This window comes from Telopea speciosissima, chromosome 4, assembly GCF_018873765.1.
Source record: "Telopea speciosissima isolate NSW1024214 ecotype Mountain lineage chromosome 4, Tspe_v1, whole genome shotgun sequence".
NCBI lineage: Eukaryota > Viridiplantae > Streptophyta > Magnoliopsida > Proteales > Proteaceae > Telopea > Telopea speciosissima.
The window spans coordinates 23,890,083-23,913,279 of record NC_057919.1 but is presented as its reverse complement, the minus strand read 5'-3'; the positions used below and the strand labels follow the sequence as shown (position 1 = coordinate 23,913,279).

Below are 23,197 nucleotides of genomic sequence, written 5' to 3'. Positions count from 1 at the left end.
AGTCCCTCGCCCGATGCCACACCTTTGCTACATACTCCCCAAATGAATGCTTTTATCTTCGGTAGAATCTGAAGAGACTAGATCCTCTTCCATATGGTTTCAAGATTTTGATCTCAATGATGTAAACGACTGACCTTTCATCATTTAGATTCACCAAGAGATTATATTTTGATTTAACAGAAAATATACAATTCTTTAACACCCACCAGACTTGTTTATCTACTCTTAGAAAGAGACTAAGCTGAATTTTTTTGATCGCTGCAATATCAATGGGTTGGAAATATTATTGTACTAAATCCAATCTCTAGATGGAGATTGGATCTATTACTTCAGAGACTCTTGACATTGTGCACCCTACTAGCTACGAATGATGATTTTTGTGATGGGGTATTGTTGGAATCCACCTATCATTCCAAATTTCAACCATAGTTCCATCACCAATACTCCAATTCAGCTCCTCCATCAAGGTATTTCTCCCCTCCAATAGCCTTTGCCAACCCCATGATGTTTATTTCCCAATCTTGCATTGAGAAAATCGGTGGTAGGAAAATAGATGGATTTAATAAACTGAGCCCCCGATTCGTGTGAAGATCATAGGCGTCATGCTACCTTTGTCAAGGGAGCCTAATTTTGTAGTATTGAGTCCTTAAAACCAAGACCACCACGGTTCTTCGGGAGGCATAACCTTGACCCTGATATCCAATGGATTTTTTATTCTGTCTCCAATTCTCCCCAATGGAAATTAGAGGTTGTTTTCCTAAAAGAATCATGGTGTGAGGTGGGGAGCTTTAAGTGAGATTCAGCATAGTTTGACATAGGAGAAATCCCTTCTTTGAGGAGAACTTCTTTGCCTGCATGTGATAGAAGTTTTTTCTTCCATCTTATAACTTATTTAGAGTTTTCTCCCTCACATCTTGAAATAGATCCTTCTTTGAAATTTCAAATTCCATTGACAAACCCAAAATATTTTGTGGGTCCATCACCATACGGAATATTAAGCACACGGAGAAAACCATCTCTTGAACCTGTCATGGGTATTTGACTTGAATGTGAGGCTTGAAATTCTACAAATTAATGGATTGGTCTGTAGTCTTGTAGTATAATTCAAGACAAGCTTAAATAGATGTGATTTCTTGTAGTTTTATTGGGAGAATAGGAGGTGTGTAATGGGAGCTCCCCTATGGCGGACCTTGATTCCATGGAATGCACCTGAGTCTTCTGCTTGTTTGATGACCAATGTAAGAGCTTGAGAGAAAAGTATGAAGATTGCCAGTAAGATTGGGTCACCTTGCCTAATACCACGAGTTGGAATGATTCCCCTTTTGATGCAACCATTAATTAGAAGGTTATAGGATATCGTCTGAATACATGTCATTACTCAATCCACCCAACATGGCTGAATCCCAGCTTCAATAGCATTGCTTCAATGAAGCTCCATTCCATCGACCATACACGTTGCAAATATCCAACTTCAATGCAAGGAATTTGTCCTTCCGCTTCTTGATGTAATAGAACATGTCATGTGCCACCATAATGTTATCTGCGATCAAGAAAGTAGGGATAAACGCCAGTTGGTTCGAAGAAATAATTTGATTTAGTGCTCCATAGGCGATCAGCTATGATCTTTGTTATGAGCTTGAAAATCACACTACAAAGACTAATTGGGCGAAGTTGGTCAATAGTCTCTTGGTTGTTCACCATTGGGATTAGGCAAATAAGAGTTTTGTTCTGCTCTGATGGAATGTGACATGTTCTGGAAAAAAATCAGCAACGTAAGAATGGAGGTCGCCCTTCATCAAATCCCAATACCATTGGAAAAATATTGGAGGGAATCCATCTAGTCTTGGGGATTTGAGGGTTGCCATTGCAAAAAAAGTTGCACGAATCTCTTCCATTGTTGCGATCATACATAGAGAGCTATCAAGATCATCAGTGATCGAACCGCATCTAAGACTTTTGCCAGTGCTACACTATCTATAGGTTCTATAGAATATAAATTAAGGAAATGATTATAGAGATTGTTTATAACATCAGCTTCTATTAAGGTCCAGTCACTTGAAGGTAGATTCCCTTCCTACATTCGTTGGGCAATCATTGCGAAGGTGTATGCTATTGAGTCATCCCTACGTGACAAGGTAGCAAAAGAGCAAAGTTCCCTAGCCGATACTACGCATGTGATACTTAAGGTAATTGTTCTCCTTTTTTAATAGTTGGAAATATTTTCTTATACCCTACCATCAACATTAGGACTAATCTTAGGGGATTAGTCGCATTAAAGTTTATTTTCTGCTATGTTCTTGAACCAGCTCTATCAAGTTTGCCAAGACCAGCCTTCCAAATGCTCAAAATGGCAAGCCATCCTAGTTGAAGATTGTCTCCATAGGAGGTGAGAATATTAGGAGATATATGCCTTTTTTGCTTGAATTATAAGGTGTTGTTTAGTGAACACTGATTAACTTATCCTGCTCTTTTAGTTGGGGTTTTCCCTCCCTGGTTAATAGATGCTTGTAGAATGCTCTATAGTTTTGTATTGTCCATTGGGTAAAGGGAAGAGAAGAGAAGGGAAGGGAAGCGAAGGAATGTTAAATAAGTTTTGTAGTAAAATACACTCATGTGAGGTAATGACCACGAAAGTTTCCACTTTAGTATTGATTTGATTTCACTTCAACTTTCCTTTATTTCCCTTGCAAGCAGACGGAGTCTTACTATAACCTAATCATTTGAGTCAACCATAAATTTTTTTTCATCCAGAGTTAACTCGAGTTGACTCATAAAGTTTTAAAACTCGGTTCTGATTTTGCATGCGACAGTCCATCCTAGAAACTCAATTGCTTAAGACTCAGTTCTCAACCCTTTCCTCTAAGAAGAAAAAAAAAATAACAACACACACAAACATAACAACTCAACAATTGTAATAGCAAACACACTGATAGTGCTCTTTAACATTGACCAGACACATTCCATTTCCATTCTTTTGCTGAAAGCAGAGTTGCTTGCAAGATGGGAGATTACAGCCACCAGAGTCCATGACTTCAAGGCACCTACCAATGTCGCCTACCTCTCTCCCCATAATCTCCACTGCTTACCACAAACAAATAAAATAATGGAATCATAGAAAGCCATAAAAAAGTGATTTCTAAGATATGGTAATCACAATCAATGATGTGCGAATCAAATCTAATCATAAAAGCCATTGTTTTCAGTTGTTGGACCTGATTACAGCCTAAGTTGAATTGGGTTCTTCTTAGTGTTGGACTTGAATTGCTATGGCCCAACCCGGCTCAACCTTGCAAATAACAGATAAAATCTAGGGTTAGGGTTTTTGGGTTTTCCCTTTCATTGTTAATTTCCCCAAAACCTTTTCACTTAAATTTACATTACCCCTTGTCTCCCCCCCCCCCCCCCCACAAAGAACCCACTTCCTGTTTGGGTTGGGTTACTAAAAAAATGCGTATCCAGTACACAAAACTCCCGCCACTACAAGATCTGGGGAGGGTCATAATGTACACAACCTTACCCCCACTTCACAAAGGCTGTTTCCAGGCTCGAACCCGTGACCACTAGGTCATAATAGAGCAACCTTACTGTACGCCGAGGTCAGTCCGGATACAGTGATCGGCCTTTGGATTCATGGCTTTATTTCTTTTACAAAAAGTCTGTCTAGGTTGAACCTATCAGGGGTCAAACAAGTTTGGGCCGAGAATTCTTGTTCAAAACCTACCCAAGTTTCAATTAATGATCTATAGTAAATTAACACAAAAGCTGAGGCTTGATCATGGCATCCTAAGCCAATGAACTTGCATGTTAGGGAATTCATAAAGGCATTACCTCCCTTCTAATGTAGTTGCTGCACAGGAAGATAGAGAAGAAAAATAATGTTCTTTTGAAACTTAAAAGAATGATATATCTTTTCTTCAATAACCAACTAATACATCAATACCTGAGGAGACAAGTAGCAGAATAAAGATGCAGTACTCCAAGTAGTAAAGCTTCATTTTCAATGCCTATATTTCACTTGTACCTTCTTAATTGCTTTCCACTCTTGTGCATATATAGTGAGCGCTTTGTGCTAAACTGGGGCGCGCACACGCATATATGGTTTCTACATTAATGGCTATAGCATATAGTATCCAATATAGCAAGTTGGATTTATTATATTTCTCAGTGGAAGCATACATATATACTAATTAAAGTATAGATAGGCATGAATATGTAAGATAAGCCCACTACTGGTGGCTTACACTCAAAAGAATCTGATCAAGCAATGAAGTAGGTATCTGTTGGTTCTCCAAATTAAACCACTTTGATAGCCGAAGTACAAACCTTGGCACTAAAGGTGAAGGAACACTTGCACAACAGACAATATTATGTAACATAATATATTAAGTTACTTAATGGAGAAGAAAATTATTAAGCTCATCACAACCATTTTCCAACTTGTTTTAATTTGGTAGGATAATTAACATTATGACTACTAATCTATAATCTATTTCCTTCTTGAATTCTTCCTTAGTTTGGACAATACCAAAGTGCCTCAAATTGGAGGGGTTTTTTTTTTTAAATTATTTTTCTTCTTATCCATAAGCAAACATCTTAACTGCTTTAAGGGATTATATTAAATTTGCAGGTTCCCAATTTAGTCTTTTTTTTTTTTTTTCTTTCTTTAAATCACATTTACATTATAAAGCAAAAGAAACTACACCCCGCACAGCCAGTCCAGGATGTTATACTCACAAAAACAATTCCCCTTCCCCCCTCCCCCGTGCTAGGCTGTTCAAATATCCAGAAACATATACGAATATGGATAACTCTCATTTATAGATTTTGGCAAAAGTTTTCATGCATGGCCGTGAATGTAGACAACCGACATTAAAATGTAGTTAGATTAGCATAAGTGCCCATGTCCCTCTATTTGACAAAATAGATGGGAAAATCTACCGTGTACGAATACCTTCCCTATAGTTTTTTAAATAGAACCATAAATTAATCAATGGATGTAGGTGCAGCGGATGGAGGGTCGCTGAGCGTGCACCCTGGGGGAAAGAAAGAAAATGGAAAATGGGAGTCGCCACCTAGATTTAGGGTCTAGGACCCATGAATGGTGCCCTTCCTTCGCAGAAGGGGCGCTAAATTAACTCCAATGACTCAATGGATGGTCTGCCCCAGATCTCTAGGTAAGTGTCAAGTTACGGGCTGGGAAGGTGTTAGGCACCCAGCAACCGCCCGGTCGACGGCTGGTCTTCCTAGGCCAAACTCTGTTGTGTACTGTTGTGTTACACATATTATGCACCTAATTAAACTAATTTTTTTTTGAAGATTTTTTTATTAACTTGATTGAAATTTATGAACCTAATTAGGCTAATTAAGATTAATGTTTTAATCCTAATACTCCTAAGTTTGGTGATTATGTACATTATGCATCCTAATTAAGCTAATTAATGGATTTTACCTAAATTAGAAAGCCTAACTCTATGGTCAAAAACATGGTTGACTGTAAAAAAGAAAACCAAGTTTAATTATATTATGGAAAAGGACAATCATTGATAAGCAAAACAGCTCATAGGCCAAAATAGCCAAAATTACGAAAATGCCACTAAAGGGCCAAAATATGTACAAAGGCATGAAATCATATTTAAATACTGTAAATAAGCAAAACATGATTAAATAATATTAACATCATGCATTTGGATCATCAAGAGCACATGAAATGGCAAGAAAATGTGGGGTGATAAAAATTACCAAAATGCCCCTGTTATGGCAAACATGTAGAAAATGCATGATAATTCATGAAAATGTTGACTTATGCTTAAAACATGTTTATTAAATGTTAAAACATGCGGCAAAAGTAACAGGAGCCTTTCCAGGGTCCTAAGCAAGGTTTGGTCACAAAATGACCAAAATGCCCCTAAGGGCAAAATGGCAAAAGTGTCAAAAGACACTTAGAATCATTGTAGGCATCAAAAGTGATCTTAAACATCCTAAAATGACTGAACACACCAAATGATATTTCCAGAATGATAGCCTAGGCCCACGTTTGATAAATTACCAAAATGCCCCTAGAGGGCGCAAATGACTTTGTATGCATATCTATCAAGCATGATGGTCACGTATGCATATGAAAACATCCTAAACCATTCTAAAACAGCATGTCATGCATAAAAACAATTTTTTCTATTTTTTCAGAATTTTTCATTATAATTAGAAAAATGACATTTATACCCCTAAATGAGGTGGGAAATGTATAAAAGCTATCAAACATGCATGTCAGTGGATAATGATTCCATAAAATCAAGCATGATGAAATATGCATTCCATAATTTTTTTGTGAATTTTTATGCATTTATATTATTTTTAATATTTTTTGAAATGCTAAAAAAGAAGGAAAAACAAAGAAAAATACAAAATCCCCATCACAGATCCGAATTGGATCAAACCAGAGCCCATTCCCACTAACCAAAACATGATCTTTAACATGGTCATAACACTTTTGTCCAAATACCCACCCACATGTTCAGATTTTACATAATCCGAAATCCTTTACAGGGGCAAAAATGTCACAAAAAAATTGATTTGGAGCTTGAGAAAATTAATGAATGTCAAACATGGTGACAAGCATCATCCCTAAAAATTTCATATTTTTATCACTCTAGAATTATTTTTAACATTTTTATAACTGAAAAACAACCTTTGTTGTAAAGAAAATCAAAACAAATACTTAGAAATAAGTAAAAAATATGGAAAAATACCCTTGAAGCGTGGAAGTGCCTGGAATCAGCTTGAGTAACCTTTTTTTGACCGTAAGTATCGGCGGAAACCTCCAAAAGCCGCTCCAAGTGTGGTTGCTCCGAATGGCAAGAGTGGTGAAGAAGGGGTATTTACGGAATTTTATATCAGTAATGGAGCATAACCTATGGATAAGAAAACCATGGATGGAAAGAGGGGATCAAGGACTACGTGAAGGTAATTTTTCACTAATTTTCCTCTGTCCCTAACCTCTCTAAAACACCTCCTATTTATAGGAAAAAAAGTGTTCGAAGAAAGGTCTCAAAGACCCCTGGTGCATTAATGGCTAGGATAAGGAGTGATGGGCTGGCTTGCGTGTGGCCAGGCTTGCTGCGCAGTCTGGGCTTGCGTGTGCCTAGGCTTGCTGTGTAGCCTGGGCATGCGTGTGCCTAGGCCTGCTGGGCAGGTGGGCATGGGTGATGGGCCTTGTGTGGCTCAGCCTAAATGGTGGGGGTTTGTCCCCTGCCGATAGTCCAGCTGGACCGGGTCAGACTGGGTTGACCCGGTTCGGGTCAGTCCCGTCTGACTCTGGTCGGTCAAAATGTTTTTTTTAATTTTATTTTTCTCTCTTTCTCAAAGATTCTATTTTAAAGGCCCACATTCAAATATTGATATCTTCCAATCCGTGTGACCGATTTTGACGCACCACATATTTTCGCGAAGGTCTCAACCCGTACTTTTCATCCGTGTGACAGATATGGTCGGATTTTGCCTAAAAATGGCACGGATATCAAAAAAAGCACATAAATGGTGTTTCACACCGATCAAGGTCCAAATGATACCAAAATTACATGAAATTTTACGTGTAAGCACAATATGACCAAATAAAGTTATCCAAATGATATCAGGTCACATCGAGTGGCTCGGGTACCAAGAACCATGCCAGGGGTAAAACGGTTATTTTCACAAAAGTTACCCGATTTGGCCGAAACTTTACGTGAAAACTTAATATGACCAAATGAGGTCATCCAAAGTATTTCGGACTAAATCGGGTGGTCCAGATACCGAGAACCGTGCCAGGGGCAAAACGGTCATTTTCATGAAAGGTGTTGGATTTGGGTGAAACTTCAAATGTGAACTTTAAATGGTTAAATACGGCTATGTTAAGGGTTTAGGCTCTATTTGGGACAGTTTGGTTACAAAAAGTGGGGTAGGGGTAATTTGATAATTCTTGCCATTCAGTCACCACACGAGTTACGTCCTTAACCATCATTGCCAAGACATACTTTCAAGGTGTCAAAATGTGGTGTCTACAATGGAAAATAGGGAAAACTTTATGAAGCATGTGGAGATAGGGGTGTCAACGGACCGGGCTGGGCCGGACATGTTAAAACCCTAGACCAACCCTCTTAAAGTTTGGCCAAGCCCAACCTGGCCTGCCAGGGTTTACCGTAACCGAAACTGACCTTGATTGACCCTAAATTGTAATTGTAATTATATATATAGGAAGTGTTCTTTGCGTGGGATGTAGGGGCCACGCCGCCCACGGCAACCAATGAGAGCCCGCGCGCTACCACATTGGGGGCATAATTTTCGCCATTCATGGGGGCACACCGGTCATTTTTTGCCCCCCATGTGTTTGGGCATGGCCCCTGTGTTCCTCACACAGAACTTCTTCTCTCTCTCTCTCTCTCTCTCTCTCTCTCTCTATATATATATATATATAAGTGGAGAGGGAGGAGCAGTCCACGATTTTGGCTCCCAAGTAGAAACCCTGAGGCAGAGTGTAATCGCTTGGAAAGAGCTATCTACCGCCAGAGTGAGAGCAACGACGAATGCGGAAGCATGGTAGTTTGTTATGTACCTAACGGGGTTCGATCTAGTGTATGGGCACTAGGTGGGCCAGCCTAGTATGGGATAGGTTAAAGGGCTTGATTTAATGCATTCCATCAAATCTGGAGTTTTTAGCGTATCGGTCAAATACCTAGCCCCTCCCATGCTCCTATTGACTTGGAACGGGATATAACATTACATGCGAGCAACATATAGATACACTGTGGGTAAAATAAATTAAGCTTACCAGTGGTAAGATAAGTATGATAACATGCATCTAGCAAACCGCTTGACACATTCCATGATAATATTCACAAATGGAACATCTTCCAGATATTTTCCCAATAATTTTCACTCCTATGCTGTCAAATTAAAATGCAAGAAAAAGGTGCATAACCCACTCATTTATAATTGATTATAAGTCTTGGTAATGGAGTAAAGGGTAAAATTGTCATTTCAAAAGTAATCGAGCCATGACGTCATCACTTAACATTCTCCTACTAATGGACTGCTTTTAATGAATAGGAGGAGAGTAGGAGTCAAGTGTGCAAGGTAAATTAAGGGGCAAATGTAGGGAGCCTTAACCCCGCTTTGCGTTGAGGCAATTTCCATGTTTCAAACCTACAACCTGATGGTTGCAATAGTGCAATTGAACCGTCGGGCCAAGGCTCGCCCACTAATAAAAGGAAGTTGGGCCCAGGCTCAAAATGAGTGCCTTTTTTTTATCATGTTGTCATGGCCGTGTTGTCCCAAAATCTAGATGTAAGCAAGATTCAGGGTGAAATTCCTGATAGTAGGGGTGAAACAGGGTTGGGTTGGACTGGGATTTTTAACACCCTATCCCAACCCTGAGTCCTCTTAGCTCAACCCAAGCCCAACCTGACCCTAAGTCGAGCTGATATCTCTGCCCAAGCCCAACCCTGTCGAGCTCAACCCAGCCCAGCCCGGCCCTAATAAACCTTGATCGAGTTGGGCTGGGCCATGTTGGCCCTGATTGACAAAATGTAAACAATAAATTGTAAAATATAACCTAACACAAGGTCAGGCCGAGCTTAGCCCAAGGCCTAAAAATTTCAAGCCTAACCCGCCCTCAAAGTAGAAAAATCCAACCCAGGCCCCGTTCGAGCTCAGGGTGGGTTAGGACGGGCTTGGGCCAACCAGGCCAAACTTACACCCCTAGCTGTTAGGTTAGGTCTATACATCATTTCAAAAAAGAAAGTACACAGGGACATTCAGAGAAGCTGCATGAAAGATTTGAGAAAGAGAAGAAGAAGAAGATTCTCTTCTTATAATCTTGAATGATCTCTGGAAAAGAATTGAGTAAACAGAAATTGGAATTCCATCTTCAGCAGGGAATTAGATGCAGGATGGAAGATCACACTGAATACAAAATGTAACTTTTGAGGTCCATTTGATGTATTATCAAAGAAGTGATGTGGGCAGAGAGAGACAGATAAAGATGAGTCTCGATGAGGAAGGGATTGATAAGAGGGACATCTGGAAAAGGTATCCGCTAAAATCTGGAAGCGGTTACCCAATGCATTTGACCGGCTACACGCAAGGGAGAGCTCCTCCAATGGTCGCAGGGTTGAGGGGAGTACCAGCCTACCAGGACCGTTCAGTGAGGAATTTTACTTATAAAAAATTTATTAAAAACAATGAAAGAGGATTGAGAATTGAGAGAGACGTAACTACACCATAAGAGAGGATATTGAGTTTTAAGGGAGTGGAAGGAGAGATTTTAGGAGATAAGAGCTAGACGAGAGGAATTTCTAATAGGTATTAAGGAATTTATCCAGATCTTCTCATATTGATTTCCCTTCTCACATATAGGAAGAGCTGTTTGTTGATGTCTCTGGTAGATTGATGTTTGATTTCTGTTTTTAATTTTTTGAGCTTAAGGAGTTCCTGCTGATGGCATTGCCGAAGGTGGGTTCTTTTGGAATTTTGCTTTTACTACTTTTGTGGTTAACTATTCAAGTGCATCGTTGGCCTCTGTCTTCTCATCTTCTTCTTCTTCTCATTTTGCAGGTGCAGGTTTAAACTCCCAACAGTGCTTTCTATGGTTATATATATATATATATGCAAGTTAGCATGGTTTTCCTTCTTGACTGTTGCTATACTAAAGCTCACTGTTCAACTACATACAATTCGAATAGAAAGGGGTTGAAGAACACCACTGATGGCCATGGTATCGCGAAAATTTTGATTAAACTTCCTAAGGACATTATTAAATTGATTCTAAGCAAGTTAGACTTGGTGAGCTTCCATTGCTTTATTGGAGTCTGCAGTACTGGCTATGGATTGTTTATAATGCCAAGAACAAAATCCCATGGTTTTACAGTTTCTCTCATGGCAAAATTTTCAGGTTAGAATTGCCCCCTGAAGCCTATGGTGTTTGGTGTTGTGGGTCTAATAGGGGATGGTTGATAATGAAGCGTAAGATTGGACACCATTTCCTTTTGAATCCATTGACCAGGGTACTAATTCGTCTTCCACCAACAATTACTCTTCCTCCTGGCCAATACATTCCCAAGGCTATATTGTTGTCTCCTTCTCTTCTTCCTCCTCCTCATCCTCCTGCCGCTGCTGCCAACGATATTGTATCTTCACCTACCAACTGGGGATTTTTCATATCCACAACTTTCTAGCCTTTTGTAGATCAGGCAGTTTAGCCTTCTGTAGATCAGGGGATGAGAAATGCACTGAGATTGATTTTGGGTTTCATGATATTATTTTCTATGATGGAAAAGTGAATATCATTACTTGCCTATGTGATCTTATGCTTGTGGAGTTTAGCCCTCATCCAAAAGTAACAAGTTGTAACATTGCTCCTCCACAAGAGGAACTACTTAACGCTTACGATTGGCGGACGACGTCCTTTCATTTGATGGAATGTCTTGGAGAATTGTTGGTAGTTATAAAATGTCCTTTATATTGTGTCCAAACTGGTATGTTCAAAATATTCAAGTTAGATCTAAAGGGTTGCTGTTGGATTAGAGTGGAGGATTTGGGTGATCAAATGCTGTTTATTAGCAATAGAAGTACAGCCTTCTCTCTCTCAGCACTTGATTACTCTGGATTTAGAAGAAACTCCATATATTTCTTTGAATATGGAAGAGCAAATTGCTACGTTTTGTATGAGTTTCACTTAGAAGATGATAGCATTGCAAGTTTTGTCTCAGATTATTCACATTCCCTTTCATCTTGGCCCATCTGGTTCACACCAATTTCTGGGTAGAAAGGGAGGGGGTTTGGGGGTGGTTGTTAAGATGGGTTATCTGATTTATGTCTTTAATCTTGTCTTATAATTAGCATTATAGGGGTTAAGATAATTTTCTGTTCCTATTGAGTACTTTCTATAATTATTTGTTACTTTTGCTTAATTTATCCTATCTAAAGCAAATGTTATGGATTGGGTTCCAAATTTATGAATTGTTCATTCTCTCTCTCTCTTTAAGTGTTTGTCAAGTTTGTTTCAATGGAAAATATTAGAACTCATTCTCACGGGATAAGTGTATCAAAGTGACCCATCTTTATTGTCTCACTTGGATGGTGATGTGCCAAAGAGATTCTATACGCATGCATGACTCCTTTTGAATCAAGTTACTAATACTACAAGAAAAGTTACATAAGGCTGCGGTTTTTTCCGCAGCTGAATGTTATAAAACTGCCACTAAAACCTTAAAACCATGGTTTCTAATCCACCAGAATTCTGTCAATGAATTGGACTGCGACCGTTTAGTGATCGAACAGTGTAGCTACTATTTAGCGGCAGAAACCAACCAAATACGAAGGTAATATAGTATACCTTATTTAGCGGTTGTAAATTCAAACTGCCCGCTCCAGGCTCCAGATGATTGCCTTTTTGATCAAGTTGTGATGGCCGTGGTGTTCCAAAATCCAGAAGTGAGGAAGATTCAGGGTGAAATTGCTAATAGGTTAGGTTACATTTCAAAAAAATAAGAAGTATAAAGAGGCAGACAGGGACTATGCAGGATGGAAGATCATTAACTGACCACAAGACACCAGGACATATTCAATGCAATGGAGTGTGACTTTGAGGTCCATCTGATGTTTTATCATGAGAAGATGCTTGGGATCTGTTCAGAAACCAGGACTGTGAGGTGGTCAACACTGCAGAAATCCAGGGTGTGGCAACTGAGGATACAAGAGAATGTGGGGGTTCACCTATCTATAGAAACTCACATCCAGTCCAGGATGTTATATTCACAAAAACAATTCCTCCCCCCCCTCCCTCCCCCGAGCTTGGCTGCTACACATTACTACACGACTAGTACAGAAAATTTATTATGGTTCCTAAATTTATGCTTCGCTTTAGATACATAGAGACCCTTGAAATCAATTCCGAATCATTCTTGTTAATATCTATTCCAAAATGTAATCCCTTTTATGTTGGATATGTGTCCATGAAATCTGGATTTAATTAATATTAATTTCATTTGATTTGCATGATTATTAATGGGCTATGGCTGTCTGGAGGTTTCACCTAAATTTGCACTCAACTAGGAATAGGATTATACATCATGTTCATGGTTGTCACATCATGTGTTCTTGGGAATAATGATTCCAAGACACATGTATGAGTGTACATACGGTGTATGCATAGTACTAGGTCACACGAGAATCTTGCGTGTCATTGTCAATCAATTATAAACAAGATTTTCATTTAAAGATTCGATTGATCCCTTGACATGAGAGGTCCTTATCGTTGTGGTTACGCATCATGGGTTTTGGCGCACCAATGGTTGATGTCTTCTTGACTATGTATCAGTGTACTGGATTCATGGTGTTAGGAATAATCGTTCAACATGGAACCGTTGCCCTACTGGGAATTTCGAGGAGAGAAAATATTTGTGTATGATGGGACTCAAATCCGGATCCGATAACATTTTTTGTAATGACTTATAAGTTGTTTTATAAAATTCATTTTATATAATATTATTTATTAAATATTTAAAAAATGTTTTCCACCAATCACTACTAACACAAAATCTTTGCATTGGCATATTCAATGGATTGGGACTTCGGCAATAATTGAATTACATGCCTTATGGTTTATTATGTGATATTGTTTTCGTGGAGGGACTGATATGCGGTTAATTTGACTAAATTGTGAATTTCTATTCTTTGGGGGAGATAATGGTACTAACTTGTCTATTAAGGTTTATATATGTTATTAGTGAGATTAATTATATTATAAGGTGTTTGGAAGAGGTAAGTTACCCAATAGAGTCCTACATCTTCCCATTTTATAGTATTCAAGGACACTAAGGGATGACAATGACACTTGTCATTGGGATTTAGAATCCCAAAGCATTCCAATTATACTGCCGACTCAAAGTGGGCAACTCATTTTATAAAAGAGGAGAGAGAGGAGTAGTCCACAATTTTGGCTGCCAAGCAGAAATCTGGAGGCAGAGTGGATCCCCTTGGAAAGGTCTACCTACCACTAGAGTGAGAATCACTAAGGACGACGGCTGTGGTGGTGGTTTGTTATGTATCCAATAGGATTCGATCTAATGTATGAACGCAAGATTAGGCCAGCCTAGCATAGGATATGTTAAAGGGCTTGATTTAATGCGTTCTAGAGCTTTGGCACATATAGATACAATACGCATAAAAATAAAGGTGTTAAGATAAGTATGATAAAAAGCATAATCTAAAGAACCCACTGATTTTATGTTCGATGCACTCCATGATACTATTCACAAATGGAACATCTTCTCGATATTTTCCCAATAATTTTCACTCCTATGCTGTCACATTAAAATGCAAGAAGAAGCTGCATAACCCACTCATGTATATTGATTGTAAGACTTAAAATTTAATTTGTATCTTCCACTTTCCCCAACCATAAGAGAGGAGGTCGAGAGAGATTTTAGGAGATTAGAAATAGGCGAGAGGGATTTGTTGGAGGTATAAGGTACGTAAGACTTCCTCTTAACTCGTAAGTACGTAAGATAAGGTTGAGTTCCAACTAAATTTCAATAAAGAAATATGCAAAACTTAAAACAACCTATTAACATTCAATAAAAGCAACCAATTAACATTCAATAAAAGATAAGATTAAGGAAAGCCTTGCGTGATCACCATATCTTAATAGATTGAGGATTTACATCAAAAATAGAAGATGAGGATTACATGGAGAATAGAGTTCTACTGCTGTAAGCTGCTACAATATAGGAAAGAGAGCGCACACGGTTGGAGGGAAAGAAAGAGTTGTTAATTTGTTGATGTCTCTGTAGATTGAGGTTTTGTTTCTGTTTTTATTTTTTGGGCTTAAGGAGTTCCTGCTGATGGCGAAGGTGGGTTCTCTCTATTCCAGTGTATTTATGACCTTCTAGGGAAAAAATGTCTTAATTAAGAGCAGGTTTAAACTTCCAATTAGTTAGCATGGCTTTCCTTCTCGACTGCTGCTATACTAATGCTCACTGCCCAACTGATTGCCGTCGTGACGCGATCGCGAATATTATGGTTTCACCTCCAAAGGACATAATGATGTTGACTGTAAGCAAGTTAGACTCGGTGACTCGGTGAGCTTCCGTAGCTTTTGTGCAGTATGCAAGTACTGGCAATGGATTGCCTTTGCTGCCAAGAAAATAACTCCATGGTTTTTCAGTCTCTCCCATGGCAAACTTTTTAAGTTAGAATTGCCCTTTAAAGCCTATGGCGCTTGGTGTTGTGGTTCTAATTGGGGATGGTTGATAATGAAGCCTGAGATAGGAAAACAATTCCTTTTGAATCCATTGACCAAGGTAGTAATTGGCCTTCCACCCAACACCACTCTTCCTGCTAGCTGTAAATATACCAAATACGTTCCCAAGGCTATATTGTTGTCCCCTCCGCCTCTTCCTGCTACTGCTGCTGCTGCTGCTGCTGCCACTAACGATTCCAATTCGGATGATAATAACATTGTTTCCTCATCTGTGGCAACTGCTGATTGTGTGGTCATGGCAATTTATTATAGCCACTACAGTAGACCACCATGCTGTTGTTATAGCAACTACAGTAGACCGCGCTGTTTATGCTTCGGTAGACTAGATTTTCCAGGCTACTGTGAACCAGGCTGTTTAGCCTTCTGTAGAACAGGGGATGAAACATGGACTGCCATTGAAAATTATGATTACCGGTTTGAAGACATTATTTTCTACGATGGAAAAGTGTATGCTATTACTTGTCGATTTGATCTTATGTTTGTGGAGTTTGGCCCTCATCTAAAAGTAACAAGTTGTAACATTGCTCCTCCAGCAAGAATGGAACGTAACTTTTTGGATCAGGGGACGATGTCCTTTTGTTTGGTGGAATGTCTAGGAGAATTGTTGGTGGTTAAAAGAAGTTCTTCATTTCTTGTCGAGACTGGTATGTTCAGGATATTCAAGTTAGATCCAAAGAGTCGGTGTTGGATTAAAGTGGAGGACTTGGGTGATCAAATGGTATTTATTGGCCACACAAGTACTGCCTTCTCTCTCTCAGCACTTGACTACTCTGGATTTAGAAGAAACTCCATATATTTCTATGACTCTGGAAACGAAGGTTGCTACGATTTGTGTGAGTTTCACTTAGAAGATGACAGCATTGCAAGTTTTGTCTCAGATTATTCACATTCACTTTTGGCTATGCCCATCTGGTTCACACCAATTTCTAAGTAGAAAGGGAGGGGGGATTTGGGGATGGTTGTTAAGATGAAGGTGTAGGCATGATTTATGTCTTTAACCTTGTCTTATGATTAACGTTATGGAGGATAATATGATTTTCTGTTCCTATTGAGTACTTTTTATGAGTATATGTTATTTGAAATGGCTGTTTTTACTTTATCCTATCTAATACAAACGTTATGGATTGGGTTCCAAATTTATGAATTTCATTTAGGCCTTTAGGATTTGGGAATGAAGAGGCACTCCTTTTTAAGTGTTTATTAAGTTTGTTTCAATGGAAAAGAGATCTATACACATGCATGACTTGATGCAGGAGCAATGTTGGGGAATCCATATGAAAGACAAACCGGGTCCAAGTGTGTTTTTTAGGTTCAGTAGAATATTTAGGAATGGGGACAGTTTTCCACACTGCATGTGAAAGGGTGGGAGTTTCAAGGTTTTAAATAAGGGTGGAGGGTTTATGACTTTTCCAACTCCATGTGGAATCTTTGGCCTTATTTTAGTGGTAAAAATTTATTTAATCTTTTATTTTAGGATAGCTATTAGACATGTAGGGAAGTTTCCAATTTGGGTTCTATTTAGTTTCTATTTTTATTTCGGGGAAAAAGAACTCTTTCCGGTTTTGTTGAATCACCAAGGAGATGTGTGCATTCCCTGGAACCTCCTACCCTCCTATCTTGAACTTGCCGAACTAATTCCAAACTTTTCTAATGTAATTATCAGACATAAAAACAATCTCTGGTTTAGAACCCTACACTCTTTGGCCCTCTTTACAATCACTAATAGAACCCCCATCCCCCCCTTCTTTGTATGATGTACAAACTTTCTGCTCTCTTTAAGAAATATATTTTCTATTCCATCAAAAAAAAAAAAAAAACTCTTTCCGGGAGTGTAGCCTATGCCGACACTCCCATGAGTCTTGCTCTCTCTCCTCCCCATACGAAAAGACAACTCTACCCCCTTGTTTTGAGGAGGAGAGAGATAAACACACAGACAAAAAACTACTTCCCTTTTATTAGTCTAGGTTTGGTCCTTTGGCCTTCTATTACCTTCTTTCGTCCCCTGATATTCTTCTCTCTTTGTTATACCTTATACATCGCTGCTACACCTGGTTCTGTTCATCCTGTTGCTGTCTAACCTATTGAACTGTAAGAAACTCGATTGAACTCTCTCACAAGCTGTTCATTGAGTCGGGTTACCATAGGAATCTTTTCCCATTAGTGGAAAAATATCACCTCAATTTGCCTGCCTGTCAATTTCTTCAATTCCCTCTAATAGAGGGAGGTGGACCCCACTCCCGGCAGTGTGTTCGGGTAAGGGGTAGGGTGATCATTTCCACCTCCTATTAGATGGAATTGAGGAAATTGAGGGGATAAAGATCCCCCATGAGTCATCTTTTTTCTATGAAAATGAAAATGCAATTACACAAACCACATACTAATACCAAAATATTAACTAACTTTTAGGACCATGAAATGACAGATATACAAAACACACAGCACACGCACACACCCGATGTGGGACTAAAATTTTCCCCTTAGTCATCTTCCAAGTGTGGCTATCGCTCACCCAGATCTATACCCTTTAATCTTTAACTTCATTCCTTGTGTTACCAAAATACCCCTCCTTTGTGCCCCTTATTACCCTCTATATATCCCTCCTCACATTATAGTTGCTTCCAACATTGCCCCCATACAAAAATTAAAAGACTTTTGTGTCCTAAATCACATCCATTTGTTAATTTAACCCTTAGGAAATTCTGGTTATTACAAGATTGCCATTACCCTTCTATTATTTCGAATTTTGTTGTCCGGAGTGGGTTAACAAGCAATCCGAAACAGGTTTTGGAACCCGGATCCGCATCATGACTCCTTTTGAATCAACTTACTAACACTACGAGAAAGTTACATAAGGCTGCGGTTTTTTCCGCCGCTGACTGTTATAAAACTGCCACCAAAACCCTACAACAATGGTTTCTAATCCGCCAGAAAACATAGAACAAACCAAAACATTTCAAAACAGATCATATTTACACTTTCTAAAAGAATCTAGAACATCTTATGTCATTAAACCATAGTCTTCATCATGAACACAACACGGTGGATGGACTGAAAATCAGCATGATCTGATGATTGAGTTTGTAGACGAAATTACTCCACTGAAGAAAGCATTTCAAACTCATAACATAAGAAAATAGGAAGAGAAGTGCAAGAAACTGCATCTGATACAAAGATCTTGATTTTATGTTCCTGGAATGCGTAAACTTGCACAAAAATGTATGTTCATGATGGGACCAAAACAAACCTTGGATTTCTGGAAAGTGGTTCACAGAAAGGAGCCCACACGCAAAGCACCCTTGGATATCAGATTAGAATCCATGACAGGACCCGCTTTGATTATTTCATAAAGGCTCCATTGAATACAGGTGAAGTGAAATGGAAGGAAGTAATTTAAAATAAAAACAAAATTGGAAGCTTTTCTAATAATTATGTTGTAACGCAGTTGGAAATTTATGAGGGAGTACAGAATTGATGTGTGTTGAGAAATCAGAAGGTGGAACTCAATCTACGGTTGTCTATCGTAATTCAACCTTCGAACTCTTCTATCAAATTACAATCAGGGGAAGGGGGGGGGGGGGCTTTGGGGGGGAGCACTCTACTATCACTAACAGTTAAAGTTTGAGAGAGAAAGAGAAAGCGAAAGGGAGAGAGAGAGAGTTAACATCTCCCCCGAGGAGGGATCAATTATCCTCATTCCTAAATTCCAAGTCTCACAACCTTCTGCTTTGTCCAGCCGATCCCCTCGCCCTCCCCCTCGCCCTCCCCCCTCTTCCTATTCTAACAGAAATATTTATGGTCCACACTCCACATTGTTCTTCTAATAGAAAATTTTAACTTGCAGCTTTCATTTTAGCAGGCAAAGTGTATTCAAAAGGATCTGAACTAAATTTTTTTCACAAGGCAACATTTAGGTGGCTTTCGCAGCTCAGCAATCTTCTCTACCTCTAGTCGACCGCCATGGGCTAACCCTAGTGGAGGTACTACTGCCAGTCAAACTCTCGCTAATAAGGTGTAGCAAGGCTTTCCGTCCGATGGAATCCCGTCCTTCCTTTTAGAGATACAATAGCAATTCCCTTCCAGTGCTTTCTAGTAAACTCTTCTCTGCAAGTCCTTTCCTTTTCTGTCAAGCAAGGAAGAACCAGAAGTATTTGTTAAGCAAATCCCTATCATTTTGTCAAGTGAGTGGGGCATCTTCCTACTACTGTTCTGCAATACTCAAAGCCTGCACTAAGCTGGTGGGTATGAGAAACTGCAGACTATCTTGTACTTTAAAGGATCTAATAAGACCAGAAATAAGATAATTGTTCCAATTTCCTTCGGGACTCTAGGAGGGTAGATGATTGTTGGAGCACAACCAGCAATCATACCACCACAGTCAAAAAAGCATGTTCCTTCAGATAACACGCACCATAGGCCATCCTCGGTCTTCTTCACAGCCAGACTCACATGTTCCCGCTTCTGAACCTGGAGCAAACTACTAAACCTGAGGCCGTGTAACCTAACCAATGCTCTGCTTACCCCCCAAATGAAAGGTAGACAGCTCAATCATCTTTTTATCGAAATATTGGTGTATGCATTATATTGTGTGGCTTCGAACACCCAACCAAATTCACTTGGCCATCAATACTGAGAGGCTGAATTCATCCTTCAGATCCTAGATACTACAGGCACACCCATATGATATCATTCTTGCACGTGCATATTCACCAGTTACAAGACTGCACAGCACTTGAAGGTGATTTTATCTTTTATTGAAGGATCCAACTAAGAATTGATTTTGGTTATATTCATGCTTTTCTTCCTCCAGAGCAAACAAACAGTTCATTCTACTTTGCTGAAGTTTCTCAATTTCTCCTTACAATGATTTATACAGCCTCCATTGGCATGAATCATGTGTATGAACTACATGTTATGGTACGGCCCTCTTTGATCATGAACTAAAAGAAAATTAGAAGAAAATATGGAAGAGTGGCTTCTTCAAGGCGAATGCTCTTCCATGTGATCTATTGAATGGGAGACCTTCCACCTAAACTTCAGTTCTTTTTCTTTTCCACCCAAAAGTCATACAAGATCTATAGCCTATAGAACAACTACAGGTACTAACATTGGAGCTTCCTAATCCTATCCTAACCAATATCTTTTAACTCCTATGCTAACTAAAAATATATTAGCTGATAAGAATTAGGTATGTCACATTTCACTTAATAACCAACATGATCATGAATTGGCATGACGCTTGCACCGTTGACAGTCTCAATATGATTGCCTTACTGTGATGACAACTCAACCCTCATGGAATTACAAAATCTTTGAACTCTCATGCAACTGCAAAAATGCTTTGAGTGGGTCTGAATAGGTATTGTCAGCATTTTTTTTACCTGTGTGTTGTGCATGTGAGAATAGAAAGTGGGTTGCAAATTAGTAACTGCAAAACCTATTTTCTTTGGTTAGGTTGGACTTTCTGTTAGAAGTAGCACAAGCAGAAGTAGCCTTCAAATCAATGGACTTATTGAAGGACTTAGGAAATAAAATAAAGTGACCCTGCATTCAGTTTAGGTTTTAAGGCCCCAAATCTCCTAAAGAATCATCATAGAAGTAATGCAGTTGAATGAACTACTAAACGATCTCAGAACCAATTCAATCAATCATAATTTTATTTTGGCCAAGACGTGCCCAAAACAAAAAAAAAAAAAAAAAAAAGGAAGGTACTAAGTTGCTGCTAGCTCTTTACAGCCAAAGGAAGAGGACTCTACAGCAAAACTTACAACATAAAGATGCCCCAGAGAATGCAAGTTCCACAGAGAGAGAATAGTGAAAAATGGTAGTCAATAGGGAAGGTCTCCTTCAACAAGTTCCCAATTATCTTCTTCTTCATCCTCATCCTTCTTGTTCTTTAATGAATCCTGCTTCTCTGGAGGAGGAGTTCTTGGGGTGAAGGGTCGTCTGGAAACAGAGAGGAATGGTGAAGAGAATAATCAAATAATCATTTGCCCAAAGAGAAAGACAACATACTGGAAAAATATTTTCTTCTAATATACGATCTGCAAAAGCAATTATACTGTTCAGTCACAGAACTATTCACAGATACTAAAAGGTAGATAGCACTAAAGCATATAGAATGAAACTGGAGATGCATTGTGAGAAGAGGCAAAACCAAATTAAGCTTAGAAGCCAAGACAATGAGAAACAAGCAGAACCCTAATACCCACTTCATCACCAACAGAAGGGCAGAAGACATTATAAAACCCTAGCCAAAAGAGGGACAGAGAATATTCCTAGAACAAATTCGAAGAAAAACTAGACAGAAAATAAAATTCTCATTGACTCTGCCCAATTACAGAACAGAGAAACGAAGTACAGAGGCAATGGATTTGGCTCCCAAGGGCATGCTCGTAGCAGTACGAGAAGTAAACCTAAACAGGCCAAAAGACATTTAATCATACCAAATGGAGAAAAGAATCCCCAGACAAAATGAAGATTTCAATCCCAAAATCGAAAAAGAAACACAATCCAACTCAAAAATAAAAGCAGATTACAGTTCAATAGCGAGAAGAAAAGATTGGGATCCAAAAAATAACCTTCTTCGGGAATTCCGCTTAGCAGCTTCTCTGGTCTTCCTCTTCTTCTCGTCCTGCTTGTTCTCAAAGAACCTTCTCCTCTTGGATTCCAGAATTACTCCAGCCTTCATTACTTCCCTCCGAAACCTCCTAAGCAAGACCTCTTCAGATTCATCTTCACCCACGATGACCTGAACGTTGTATGCAGATTTGAAGAAGAGGGTATTCGTGTAAAGAAGAGAAGGGCATACTACTGACACTAAATCCGATGAATAAGAAGAATAAGGCTCGTTCTCGACTACTGGAACTAACCCATCTCCGTAAATACCACTCTGAAACGATCGGGAAGAAGAAGAAGAAGAAGAAATAAGAGAAGTAGAAGGGACAGATGAAGAAGATGCAAAGATGAGATGGGTTCTGGGTTTCTTGATGGGAAGTCGATGTGATGGTAATGTGCAGGAAAGGAAGTTGCAAAGAGCCGAAGCAGCCATGGATGGAGAAAGTGAGGAGTAAGAGGTAAACCTTGTGCTAATGTGCTTCCCCGTAGCAGTCCCCAACCACATGAGCCTCAGGTTGTAAGAGCTCGATTCTGGACCGTTGGAAAAAAAAATCCAGTGGTGAAGCTCATCTCCTTTACTTGATCGTGTGGGAGCCACACCCTCAATGATTGTGTTCCTGTGCCATGCACACAATCGTTAGATGGAGATGAGGATCTACGGTGCACCACCTTAATGGCTTCATCTCTCTCTAACTGCTATGCACCATGGACGATCGTGCACAAAACCTCTCTCTAAGAAATTTAAGGGAAAAATATGCTACCTGGTCACGTTGCCAGCGTGGCTCGTGCGTCTAGACATAGTACTGCCCAGACCCCATGGAAAGTATTGTCCTGCCCCCATGGCAAGATGGAAATCCCACCCAGATGGATGTTTGCACACGCACTCCCATTGTCCATCATATGCATGCAGGTTCAAGAGGCCCCGATAGCGATCTCTTGCCCGAAAATTAATGCATGAAGTTCTTCACATACATTAAAGGGCAAGAGATTGTGCATGACCCTTGCACCAATGCGGGAGCCAATGAGAGCACATGCAGGGGTATCAACATAGATTTTTTTTTTATTTCACAAGGGTGGAACAATAATTTCATGCACTTCTGTGACTAGACACAAGCCACTCAACCAGACATCATTCTTGTTTCTTATATTAAAATAAGAACTTAAAAAAAAAGAGGGATATACTATACACAACAAAAGATGAAGGGAGAAGAAACCCCTTGTGAACAATAAAACATTGGATATCTACAACCTTTTAACAGATAGCTTGAAGCTGATGGATAAAAACAG

At 39.3% G+C, this 23,197-nt stretch overlaps 1 protein-coding gene across 4 annotated transcripts; it reads right to left on the bottom strand.

Moving 5' to 3' along the window:
* Positions 1-2,894: 2,894 nt before the first annotated feature.
* LOC122657353 (30S ribosomal protein S21, chloroplastic-like) lies at positions 2,895-22,383 on the bottom strand. Of its 4 annotated transcripts, none has more exons than XR_006332297.1 (3): positions 21,874-22,383; positions 21,061-21,238; positions 2,895-3,078 (listed from the first exon to the last, which is right to left on the bottom strand). XR_006332297.1 is itself a non-coding variant. In XM_043852029.1 (3 exons), exons 1-3 carry the CDS (start codon positions 22,341-22,343, stop codon positions 21,121-21,123), a joined length of 552 nt encoding a protein of 183 aa, XP_043707964.1. In that variant the 5' UTR covers positions 22,344-22,383; the 3' UTR covers positions 20,993-21,120. The 4 variants fall into 4 exon arrangements, 2 of the variants coding, with proteins under 2 accessions (XP_043707964.1, XP_043707963.1); XR_006332298.1 differs by lacking the exon at positions 2,895-3,078 and adding an exon at positions 18,262-18,393; XM_043852029.1 differs by lacking the exon at positions 2,895-3,078 and having other exon boundaries at positions 20,993-21,238; positions 21,874-22,219; positions 22,256-22,383.
* Positions 22,384-23,197: the final 814 nt, after the last annotated feature.